This window comes from Heloderma suspectum, chromosome 5 (assembly GCF_057233095.1).
Source record: "Heloderma suspectum isolate Gila_16-S chromosome 5, 16-S_ref, whole genome shotgun sequence".
Lineage (NCBI taxonomy): Eukaryota > Metazoa > Chordata > Lepidosauria > Squamata > Helodermatidae > Heloderma > Heloderma suspectum.
In genome coordinates this window covers 101,890,104-101,901,983 of record NC_139462.1, presented here as the reverse complement: position 1 = coordinate 101,901,983, position 11,880 = coordinate 101,890,104, and the positions used below count along the sequence as shown (strand labels likewise).

The following is an 11,880-nucleotide window of genomic DNA, read 5'->3' as shown; positions in this document are numbered from 1 at the left end:
TTCTGAGTTGTTCTGTTTTGTAGTATTTTTCTCTAGCTATTTTCACTTGCCTCAGAACCAGTTTACAATAAACTACTGCCCACTCTAATATTTATGTGTAGGAAAAGAGCATGTATGTCCTCACGCATGAACAATACACATTTCTGTTTTGCTGTGTGCACTCGTGGGAAGCTACGATTAGCTAATAGCTTCAAAGGTAGGCAAAACAAATTTGAGCATGCATGCTTATGTGCACAGTACTCCTAAACAGAAACAAATATTTACGCAGGACATGATGTTGCATCAAGCAGCCTTATCATCTCTTCCTCTCAGGAATGGCATTGCTGAATTTTTAAAGGCCAGCATTCTACCTGCCTTGTTGGGATATTATAGGTCAGCCTTCCCCAGGCTTATGCCCTTCACATATGTCGGTCTACACCAATTATGATCCCCAGGGAAGATAGTCTTAACGTCTGGAGGGCACCAGCGTGCCAGAAGGTTGCTATAGGCCGATTCACACATGCCTTTGTTTTGCACAAGTTGTAGGATAGGAGAGTGAGTCTAGGGCTCATTAGCCTTTTCCCCTCTGGACTTCAAACATTTTGTACAAATTGGAGATAGGATTGCATTCATAATTTTTGGCGGTAGAAAGGATGACAGAAATGGGGCTTACTTCTGTAGGCATCTATGCATATAATCTCCAGTTTTCCTTGCAAGGTTTTCTGTGCTCTGGGTGGGGGGGGGGGGAGGGTGGAGAGAAGGTGTGCAAAAGCCAAGGCCGGCTTCCCTGTTTTCTCTGCATGCCTGTTCTACACACTGAACCAGCTTCACACCAAAGGCATGACTGACCACAGCATATTTGGGATTCTAAGGCTTTTCCTTTGGCAGCTGTGCAGGTGAACTTGTGCTACATATTATATGAATGATAAATAGTACACATAAAAATATTAAAGAACCCCTTGAAACAACACACAATGTAAGGTGCAATTAGAAGTTAGAAGGAACTTTGATGTGTTTGTCATGGAATCTGCAAAACGACAAATTTTACTTGGAATTTCAGACCTCGAAACGTTTGACCTTGTGTTGACACACACAAAATCTATTAGAGAATGTATAATTTCTTAGTTTAATTCGCAGTAAAATATAGTTTCTCAGAAGGCTGCAAATTAGAATAGATCTTGTACAGCAAAAATGTCATTAATGTGTGTCATAAAGCTACTGGTTTAGCACCCAGCCTTGGTGGGAAGAAATGCAATAGGACTTATTTCAAATGTTAGAGCTCAAGTAAGGAAAAACATAAGTAAACTCACTAGGTTGCCTTGTGCAGCTCTAATGGTAAGGAAAGTAACAAATGAGTTTTTCTTCCCCTTCTCATTAAAGATGTTTTCCTCATGTTGTATTACTGAAATTCCATTTTTGGTGCGCTGACATCCATATACTACTTGTCAAGTACCAGTTACATTTTTAATGCATGGGCCTATTCTATTGCATGCATTTTGTAATAGAGGAAAGCCACTGGTTCTGTTTTACTTTTTTTTAGTCTCCGAGACTCATGGGCATGCCAATGCCTAGCTTCCCCCATGTATCAGGATGAATATATACAAAAGCATAGACCAGCACCTATGAAAATGTAAGGGGCACTTAAACCTTAGTGTCACCAGTGCTGGGGGTTGTTTGTTTCAAAATGGAAAGCCAAAGTATTTTCTGAACTCTTAAATATGGTTTAGCATTTAAACAAACACAATTTCAAGACTGAAGGCCACTTCAAATATTCCAGTTTTCCCACATGGGCAGCACTTCAGTGTAAGAACAAGCACACAAACTATATGTGTGATGTGACAATATTGCACAGCTCTCTATTTTGTTGTGTATACATGGGCACTGAGAAAAGGTGACCAGGGGCAGCTTTCCAGCACGGCTATATGCAGTGAAATGGATGAATGTGATTGTCACAAATTATAATATTGTTTGCACACTCTTTCCTACGTAGAAGTGCTATTGGTGTAAGAAACTTGTCATGTTGAAGCATGCTCAACTTGCAGACACAAAAGATTAAAAATTATTACTATGGTGCACAAGATGGAAAGTTGGTTAATGAATGAAGTTCTGTAAAAAATAAAAAGCCTAGTATTCATATTACAATAATACAATAGTAACTAATACTTGGTATGTACTTCAGTGTTTAAAATGAGGGCAAAGTGCGGTAGGATTTAAGGACTGCTTGTGACAAATCCAGCTCAGGATGGTGATGGGTATCAATTTGGGCATGGTTCTCTCCAGGGGCCGGGAGTGATGTGCCAGATTACTTCCTTGTGTATGGGTGAATTTAAGTAATGCTCATAATATTTACAGTTGGAAAGCAGACCTTCCACTTCTCATGATGCATAACTCACAGCAAAAAAAATTACTCATGCTTCTTTTCATATCACATGATGGTGGCAAGAACCAGAGAACATGCTTGTCTAATATTATTCTGATATGGGTAAATTCTCTGAAGACAAAGCATCACCAAATTAAACTGGAAGGCCAAAAATCAGTTCATCTTCTTTAATGTGGCTACTGTATCTTCTGCTAGATGTTCTAAGAAACCTTGTTTTCCCTCAAAGCTGCTATGGCGTGTCGGTAACAGGGCGTTTCTGTTTCAAAGTGTCAATGAGGGACAATACCCCTCGTTTTACATTAGTTGTGACTCTTCTGGTCATTGAGTCTGCAGGAGGTGGTGGTGGTCGGAGTTTTTGTGAAGGAGGTCTGGCTACCAAGCACTTCTGATACCGTAGCTGCAAGAAAGCAAAGGTGTTCCACAATCATTAGCATGGTGCTGTTACTTCAGCTTTACTGAAAACATTCTGCCAAGCCATACAGGTGCAGTAACTGCAGAATCTGCAGAACGATCAGGATTTGCCTTTGCGTGGACAGGCCTGCACAAATTGTGAGCCACCGGCCTAAATGCACCCATCAGCTAAGTATGGCGATTCACAAAGGGTTTCTTAAACCTCCCGTTCGCTACTTGCATGGGACTGAGGAAGGCTTAGTGAATCCCAAGTTCTGTAGGCCTGCTCATAGACACAGCACCCTACAGTATGAGAACAGGTATTTCTCTGTTTTAGCAGTTTCTTCCTATTCTCAGGACAATTATTACATTTCACTGTAGACAACACTTACCTCCTACCAAGTGATGTGAGCTGGGTGCCTATTAGGGAGGCAGCTTTCTCAGTGGTGGCACCCTGGTTGTGAAATGCCCTCCCCAGAGATGGACGCCTGGTGCCTTCATAATGGTCATTCCAGCACTAGGTGAAAACTTTTAAAATTCTCTTAGGTCTTTAAAACATCTGTGAGTTTACTTTTTTAAAACTACTGCTTCTGTGTTCCAAATTTTTTCAGTCATCTGATTTTATTCTCTCTGCTGGAAATGCTTAGACCACAAGTTGTTTTAAGATGGTTGTTTTATCATGCTGTATTGTAACTGCATTCCATCATTTTATATTTGTGATCCAGCCAGAGAGTGAAATTATTGAGTGTACTTCTATAAATATAGGGTTGGATCCTGAGTTCCTTCTGCAAATGGAACACCTCCTTCTATCCATGGAAGCGACTCTGCTGGAGAGGCTTCCGCTGGACGAAGACCAGGGGTGATTTTCACCAATTTCCCCTCTCCTCTGTGTTCCCTGCACCATTCCCTACACTGTTCCAGACAGTTTCCCCAGCTGGAACAGACTTGGGGGGTTCAAAGGGCCACAGGGGAGTAAGGGAATAAGCAAAAATGGCCTCTTCCCATTCTTCAACTGATGGGAGGGTCCTGTGAACAGAACTCCAATGAGGGGATGCTCTTGCTGATGGAGTGTTGGTTTGGATCCAAGCCATAGGAAGGAAGGACGGAAGGACAGAAGTAAGTAAGTAAGTAAGTAAGTAAATAATTATTAATGATTTAATAATACAACAGGACTTCCTTTTTTAGCAAAAGGATAACCCCTCTGCATATTGGAAGCTTTGTCATAAGACATAAGCCTCTAAATCGAAACTAATATAACTTGACGGTAGTGGCTGGGACTGACTATTACCCTGCTCTGATCTCCAGATGCTGCTCTGCTCACTCTCTGGTTAGTGCTAATATTTCCTCCACTAGCCCAAGGGAGCACTTGACAGTTTTAAAGGATGATACCCACCAAACACTTTGGAAGCAGATGCTGAATAATACCACTGAAGCAGGGAATTCTGGTTATTCTCATCAATCTTGTAATTTGTTCTTTCCATTGTCTCCTTTCTGTAATGGCACATTACAGAATTTGCTCTCTTGCAAAGTACTGGAGCTGGTTTCCTTGCTTCTGATACTTTATGCTACTTATGTGGTTTTCAGTCTGTGCACGTAATAGTTTGCAATATTGACTGCTAACAGCATTTAAGTAGAGGAGGCAGGGAGAGCTGTCACTAATGTTTAGAATCATGGTGTTAAATGTTAAGATCCAAGTGCAGAACTGAAGAGTGTGATCAATTTATCAGGGCAATTTGAAAAATTAACTAGAACTCTTTTACTTACATACAGCTTCATATGGCGTTAACACTAAATACCACAAAACAAAAATTCAAGAGGGATTTAATACACTGCTTTGTTTAAATTTCCCACTACTTATACAAACTGTACTGTGGTTACTTACCATACAAGCAGCCTGGACAGCTTCTGATACATTGCCAGCATTGGGCTCACACCAGAAAACGTGGCACTCGAAATGCTGGTTTCCCGTATCCATAATGAAGGCGAACGTATGGACATCCTTACCCACTCCCATAAAAGACAAGAACCGCACACGACATTCCACCACAATTTCCTCTTCATTCTAGTTAGGCAGGAAGAGTTCTCATTACTACAATTTAGTTTTAGAGCTAGGGTTTTAATGCTGACTAGTCTGGTTGCTGAAGTATTGATTCTTCGAATAGCACCAATTATGGGCCAAGTGAGCAGACTTACAGCAAATTTCCAAAACACAGAGAAAAGTTTGACTAAAGTTGTTGCCATTGAGCATCCCATGATTGGAAGCATACATGAAGGGCCACACAAAGACAGTACTCTTCCAGTACGTGATTTTCATATAAATGGTCACCAAGCATCACAATAAAAATGTCTTTCTTTTATAGAAAAATCAACTTAAGCAAGTACTTCAGTAAAGACTATATAAGAGACATAGCTGCATTAACCAAAAAGTAAAGGTTGCTTATCTGTGGAAGCATGAAGAAGGAACTACAAATCTGTTTTCCTTAGCCTACAGAACCTTAGCCTACAGAATCACCAGGGAGTGCTTGGTGAAAATCTCTGTGCTGTCTACCTGACATGGTTAGTAAAACACTTTGGTCATGACCCAGAGACACTCATGCAGTACTGAGCACAGGTCAGCACTGATCAACTTTGTGAAGAGGGGGGAGAAAATGGGGAAGGTGGCTAGAGTTTAACTCTTGTGTGCATGTGTAGCTTGGTGGCGGAGCAGGTGCTTTGCAGGCAGAAGGTCTCAGGTTCAATCCCCAGCTGGGAAAGGCTCCTGTCTGAAACCCTGGAAAGCTGCTGCCAGCCAGAGTTGGCAACATTAGGTGGGTCAACAATGGTCTGACTCGGTATAAGGCAGCTTCCTATGTGCAGATGTTTCCCTATAACCTGCAACAAAACGTTGCATTGAATCCTCACCCTCTAACAGGAGTGCTTCTGTTCAGCCTGCCAGCCAGCCATGCCTTCCTCCAGGACGCCATAAGCTGTAAGGGGCTCTATCAAGCCAATTCACTCCCCACCCCCCTCTGTTTCAGTTTCCTTTCCTTGGCTTCTGCGGTCCACCTACCATGTTCTGTCCTCATTAGACTGTTGTTGAGGGGAGCTGCCCCCTTTTGGTGTGGTCTTTTTTTCTGCAAATCAGAGGGTTCCCCCAAGCATGCTGATACCACCTCTTTGTTTCTCAGAATGGCTCCACTGCTGTCAGCATGCATCGAGTTAGCTATTAGAAGCGTTGATGCTTTGCATGCAGGACACATGCTCAACCCCTCACATCTCCAACTAGACATATCTCAGGTAACTGGGCTGGAAAAGGCACTGCTGGTCAGAGCAGATGAAGCTGGACTAGATGGACCAATGATGTGACTAGATAAGGCAATTTCACAGGCTCATATGTAAATATTACACATTGGGGCCACAAGCCAGCAGAGCTGAGCATGCTTCCTTAACTCTGCTTAATTACTTCCTTAATTCTATATTAGATGGTAGCTGAGATCTGTGCTGGTCATTCAATTTTCTATCAAATCTTAGGCAAGTATCATTTGACTGAAAGTCTAATTGGTTTTGCAAGTTCTCTTTCACATGATGTTTATTAAATTGACAGTTCTGTTATTTTTATAGTAACATACGGCATAAGAGAATGTCTTGAAAATGCCATGCAAATCCTAAATTGCTACCAAATCTGTTCTGACACTGCATATGGTGGCTTTTATTTATCTCCAATATACTTGAATAAAAAGAAAGGTTGAGAAAAATAAAGCACCGGATAAATAAAAGTTCCAATTTCTACTGTCAAATCCATTGCAGATGAAGCATTTGTAATTTTAGAGAAGCCAGGTTGTGCCTTACCTCTTCACTGATGACTGTCACTGTAGCATCAGCAACGTTCATGGTGACAGGCATCCAGCCCTCTCTACTAGAGGAACCCATGAGACTTTCTATAGCACCATTCAGTGTGTCCATGCCTGCAGTTGCAGAGGGAGAGAAACAGCAAGATCACTCAGTCGGTTCTGCAGAGAGACAGAGCTGGCTGTTATAAAAACTTCATAACTAAGAACTAGTGCAGGGGCGGGGAACCTCTTTCAGCCCAAGGGTCGAATCCAATTTGGAAAAGCTCTTGGAGGCCACATCCCAGTGGTGGGCAAAGCCAAAGGCAAACTGTAGCTTAAAGCTCCTACTGCCAGTGACTAAGCCTAAGGAGACACATTTCGACTTTTTAGAGGTGGGGAAACCTGCACAAAAGATAGGAAACGACCAAATGCTTGGGGGAAAGTGGGTGGGGCCAGGGGAGGGAGCGTGGCCATTTGGGAAAACTTGGAGGACCGGATCGGGGGCCCAGGACAGCCATATCTGGCCCCTGGGCCTGAGGTTCCTCAGCCCTGAACTAGCTCCTGAGTTTGTACTTTGTTCCTCCTCCCTCCCTATCCCTTTTCCTTTTGTGTCATGTCTTCCAGATTTGAGGGCAGGGACTGTCTTATTATTGATCTTTGTAAGCTGCTCTGGCAGCCTTTTTTGTGGAGGGCTGAGGAACAGGCTAAAATGCTACAAACAGTGTTGGTGGATAAAATGTTGGGCTTGAAACTTTCTGGTTGTTTGGTCACTCACCCAGCCTAACCTACACAGAAGTGTTATGAGGATGAAACAAGATTTAACCTATCTATGCTACCCTGAGACCTTTGTGGGAAGGGTAAGATCCGGATCATCATCATCATCGTCATCTGAGAGCTGAAGAGAGAAGATATTGCTTTCATTTTTTTTAAATGAAGATTTAAAAAAATAATTCTGGCATAAGACTGGCTATCATACCCGAGGATCACTTTTCTTTAGTTGTGTGAAATCAGAGCTGAAGCAACTGTTATGCTACTCTTCTTCTCACTTTGACTGCCAGTATTTAAGATGGGAGTAGCAAACCCTAACAGTATTGCCTTGGGAATACTGACCAGGATCCAAAGGGCACTTAGGTGTGCACAAGGAATTGAAGTTTCTGACCTTTTTCTTCTTGGAACTGGAGGCACCTCCACCCACCCACAGGCCCTATCACAAACTGCTATTTAAATCTCCCCCCGCCCCTGCCCAGTTTCAGAAGTGGTTTGCCATGCAGCATTGGGAAGGGGCAGCTCTTTCTTAAAAAATGGAAGCTGAAAGCTCTGCCAGACACATTGTTCTTTGGATCTCAGAAGGTTGACTACATTAACTCTCATAATTAACTTGGTCTTTCATGTCATACACCTCCTCCCAGATTTCCAGTAACCTCGTATCTAGTACAAACTGCATCAAACCCTTTATACCACATAATGGATTTGGGATGTTAACTGCCACTCTCTGGATCCACACTACATGTCATTCAAAGACTTTAGAATAAGCACTCTACCCAAGGATGCATGGCCACCTGTGAAGAGCAGACAGAAATTAGCTCTCAGATGTTGAAGATCAAATTTTAAGGTAGTTATGAACAACGATGCTACGTACCCACTGGCTTCGCTACAGGCAACATGCCCAAGTACTGTACATGGAACTTCTGGACCAGCTCAGTCTTTGGTGTTGGGAAATCTACTGCATGGGAACAAAAAATCAATTTCTTCTCAACATTCACATCAGGCAAAAGATCCTTATTTTAATGACAGAAAAAAATAATGTGCCAAGTAATTGATCTCTAGGGATACTAGTATTGATTCCAATAAATCTGTGCTCCTTCTACCTATTAAAAAGGATCGTAGCTAATTTCTGGGGAAAATAAAGCACACCATAACCTTTCAGTCATGTGAAGTAAATTCTCTCTCTTATATGAGAGAGAGAGGGAAAAAGAGACAGACAGAGAGACAGGGAGAGCTGTGTTTCAGTGTCAGGATCTAAGGAAGCTTACCTAATCATGTCTCAAAATCCACAGGATTATGCTCATGTTCTGCACAAAGACTGGGAAATAGGGCTGGTAGTTGTCATAGTGCAAAGGCTGGTAGTGTCATAGCACATTTGCAGTTAAAAGGATCACAGGCAGGAAAACTGGGAAAGACCCTGGAGAGCCACTGTTAACCAGACTCACTCGATTGTACTAGAGTGGATGGACCAATGGTCTCACTTGGTATAAGGCAGCTCTGTGTGTAAAAGACATTGAGCAATCTCTTTAAGGCAGGGACAGGCAACTTCTGACCCTCCAGATGTTGTTGGACAACAACTCCCAGGATCCCTCATTAGTGGCTATGCTGGCTAGGGCTGATAGCAGTTGCAGTCCAACAACATCTGGAGGGCTGCAAGTTGCCCATCCCTGCTCTAAAGTTTGGCAATTGATTTATAAGAAATCAGGATATTAATTTGTTTTTGATTCCACACCAGTCAATGAAGCCTATGTCACAGTTGGTATGAAAAATACCAGATATAGCTATTTAGATATATTGTTGGCTTTTATTGTGGTTTTTATTGCTATTTTATTGTGTTTATGTTTCTATCACTTTTAATATTTTAACTGTTTTTATGTATTTTATTTTGTTAGCTGCCTTGGGACGACTTCTGCCCTGAAAGGCAGCCAATAAATATTTTTAATAAATAATAAATAATAAAAGGTTGGGCTTAGCTTACTACATTGTCAACACAAGTGGTTAAGACCCCACATCTATGATTTGCTGAGTCAAAAGAAACATACTTAGGGTGGAAGTACCTATTGCTGAATCAATACATCACTACAAAGCATGACGCTGCATTGATACTACACCAATACTGAACATTTATATTGACATCTCTGCCAACAATTCACAAGTAGATACACATAACCTTTTACAGCCAACTTAGAGTGTAACTAAGTCCAGAACACTGCTTGGAACTTGTTGGCTAGTCACTGACAAAAATGCTCTCTTTTGCAAGGTAACAATAGTTTTAAGTTATAGGAGGCAGGAGCAGCATTTCATGTGTCAAGACCATATGTGATTACTGATTAAGAAACATATCTGCTTGTTTTGAGGCATAAAAGTAACCACAGACAATGTTCCTGAAATGTGTTGTAATTTACTTTTTTGTAATTTAATACTGAATGCATTCGGGAGTAGGCTTGTGAACCTTGTTCCCAACCACCCCACAAAACCTAAAATCGCAGTCCTGGTTGTGGGCTCTTTACTTACTGTTCTATAATCTTCTCTGCAGTTCACATAGGTTTTGATGTTCATACTTAATAAGGAAATCCAGATGTCTGGATCTAAAGTAGGATGTCTAAGCTTTTTTTTTTTTTAAGACAAATACGGTCCAATCTTTCCACCAGTTAAAAATAGACAAGTCTATTTAGCAAATCTTGCATACCATGAATATAAATACTAGCATAAAGAGCAACACATTTATCATGGCATAAGCATTCATGGACCAGTCCACAAAATGTATGCCAGAATAAAAGTGTTTAAGGTGCTCCAAGGCTCTTTGTTGTTTTTACTGCAATGGACTAAAATGACTACCTCTCTGGAAACAAGCCATAAACGTTTTAAGACTTTTTAGTGGTTATTTAATAGTATAAACAGTAAACAATAAGAGTTTGTGCAGTGAAGATAATATCCCAGCCATACGATACCTTGCAAGGGAACATCAAGGGTGACGTTCGTCCGCTCTTGTAATGAGCTGCAAGCCACAGCTTTGGCATTTTTCCGTTCAGCCATAATCTGGAGAATATGGCAGTGATACAGTATTCTTTAGACCATATAGTACAGTAGCATGGATTTTACTTGCTCTAACTTTGTAATCCAGGGTTTTTCAATCCTTAAAAAGGGTTTTCTTTAAAGGGCTCTCTCTTTTATACCATAAATCGGACTGGTTAAGAAGCTGGCAGCCCAATCCTAGTCATGTCTACTCAGGAGTAAGTTCCACTAAATTCACTGGATCATGAGCAACCTAAACCCCATTGATTTCAATAGGTCTACTCTAACTTTGACTAAAGTCTGGATGTAATCTAATGGAGCTTACTCCCAAATATGTATAAAATGACTGCACACTTACTTTGGAGTAAACTCCAGTAAGCTCTGTGGAGTTCATTTCTGCATGTGCCTGCAATGGACAAGTTTAGGGGACCTAAATCCACAGTGCAAAGCAACACTTGGAAAAAATCATGCCAGACCAACTGGGAAACTTAACGTGTTTTTCCTGATTTACCAGAATGTATTTGTAGTCTTTATGAAATGTACTACTACAAAAAGCTTTGTATATAAACATTATTTGTATTTACATTACTCTAGGAGCCTGATACTTACGCTCCCACATCACACATGCAATTTGTAGGGCTACTGCAAAGGCAAATTACAATATGGTTGCTGGAAGCTGACAAAGGACACAAGATGGGCGCAACAGCCTGGGATGATGCTACTGCACTTCAACCACTATCGCGACCGTTTGGAGCAGAACAGCTGAGCACAAAGCCCCTTCATGACACATTTGCAGGTGTGTGGTGCCTGCCACATAAGCAATAATGAGGGCAACAAGCTATGGGTAACTCGTGCTATCCTAAGCGCTTTTCTGCCCCTGCCCTGAGGTAGCTATGTCCGCACAACACTACATGCCTTAGTCTAAGGCATCAGGTGTCTGCTCCAGTGGCCTCCCATAGGATGCTGTCACTTGGTAATCCCATGTTGCCCTGGAAGCCATAAGAGCTATATACATCTTTATTTTTCTTGATCTGAAAACAGGTCTCTTAAGATGATTTACATGAGTGTAACAAAACGCAATTAAATAATAAACCCATTCCAGTAGGGACCAGCACCTCCATGGGCTAGGTTAAAAACTCACAGCTGAAACCTTGTGAGAGAAGCAGCTGAAGAGTGGGGTGGGGCTTAAAAGCGGGGAGACATCAGATGGGACATCTTTTGCTTCTGTATACTCTGGGTTGGATCCAGATTTAGCCATACTTAAAGCAGACACACTGAAACAAGTCATGACTAACTTAAGTCCCATTGATTTCAGTGGGTCTGTTCTAGGTATGTCTAAGTCTGGATCCAATCCTCCATTTTGAGCAGCTTTTCCTTTACAGGAGTGTTTTGCCATGCATTTGTTTGTATGGAAGGTGCAGTCTGTCCTGTACTACAATTACATGGAAGCACATTCCACTGAAATCAGTGAGACTTACTTCTATGTAACATACTTGGGATCATGGTATAGGAGCATATTCACTTAATCCTAGTTGCAGGGAA

General features: G+C 41.6%; 1 protein-coding gene across 3 annotated transcripts in view; it reads right to left on the bottom strand.

The window, feature by feature from the left end:
• Positions 1-968: 968 nt before the first annotated feature.
• The window catches only part of APBB2 (amyloid beta precursor protein binding family B member 2), a 243,694-nt gene continuing 232,782 nt past the window's right edge, over positions 969-11,880 (bottom strand). For all 3 annotated transcript variants that reach the window (XM_084856916.1, XM_084856917.1, XM_084856914.1), the window contains 5 exons: positions 10,275-10,362; positions 8,198-8,281; positions 6,578-6,693; positions 4,632-4,811; positions 969-2,756 (listed from right to left, as the gene is read on the bottom strand). In XM_084856916.1, the coding sequence (XP_084713042.1) occupies positions 2,589-2,756; positions 4,632-4,811; positions 6,578-6,693; positions 8,198-8,281; positions 10,275-10,362 (636 nt within the window). In that variant the 3' untranslated portion in view covers positions 969-2,588. The remainder of the gene's footprint in view (positions 2,757-4,631; positions 4,812-6,577; positions 6,694-8,197; positions 8,282-10,274; positions 10,363-11,880) is intronic.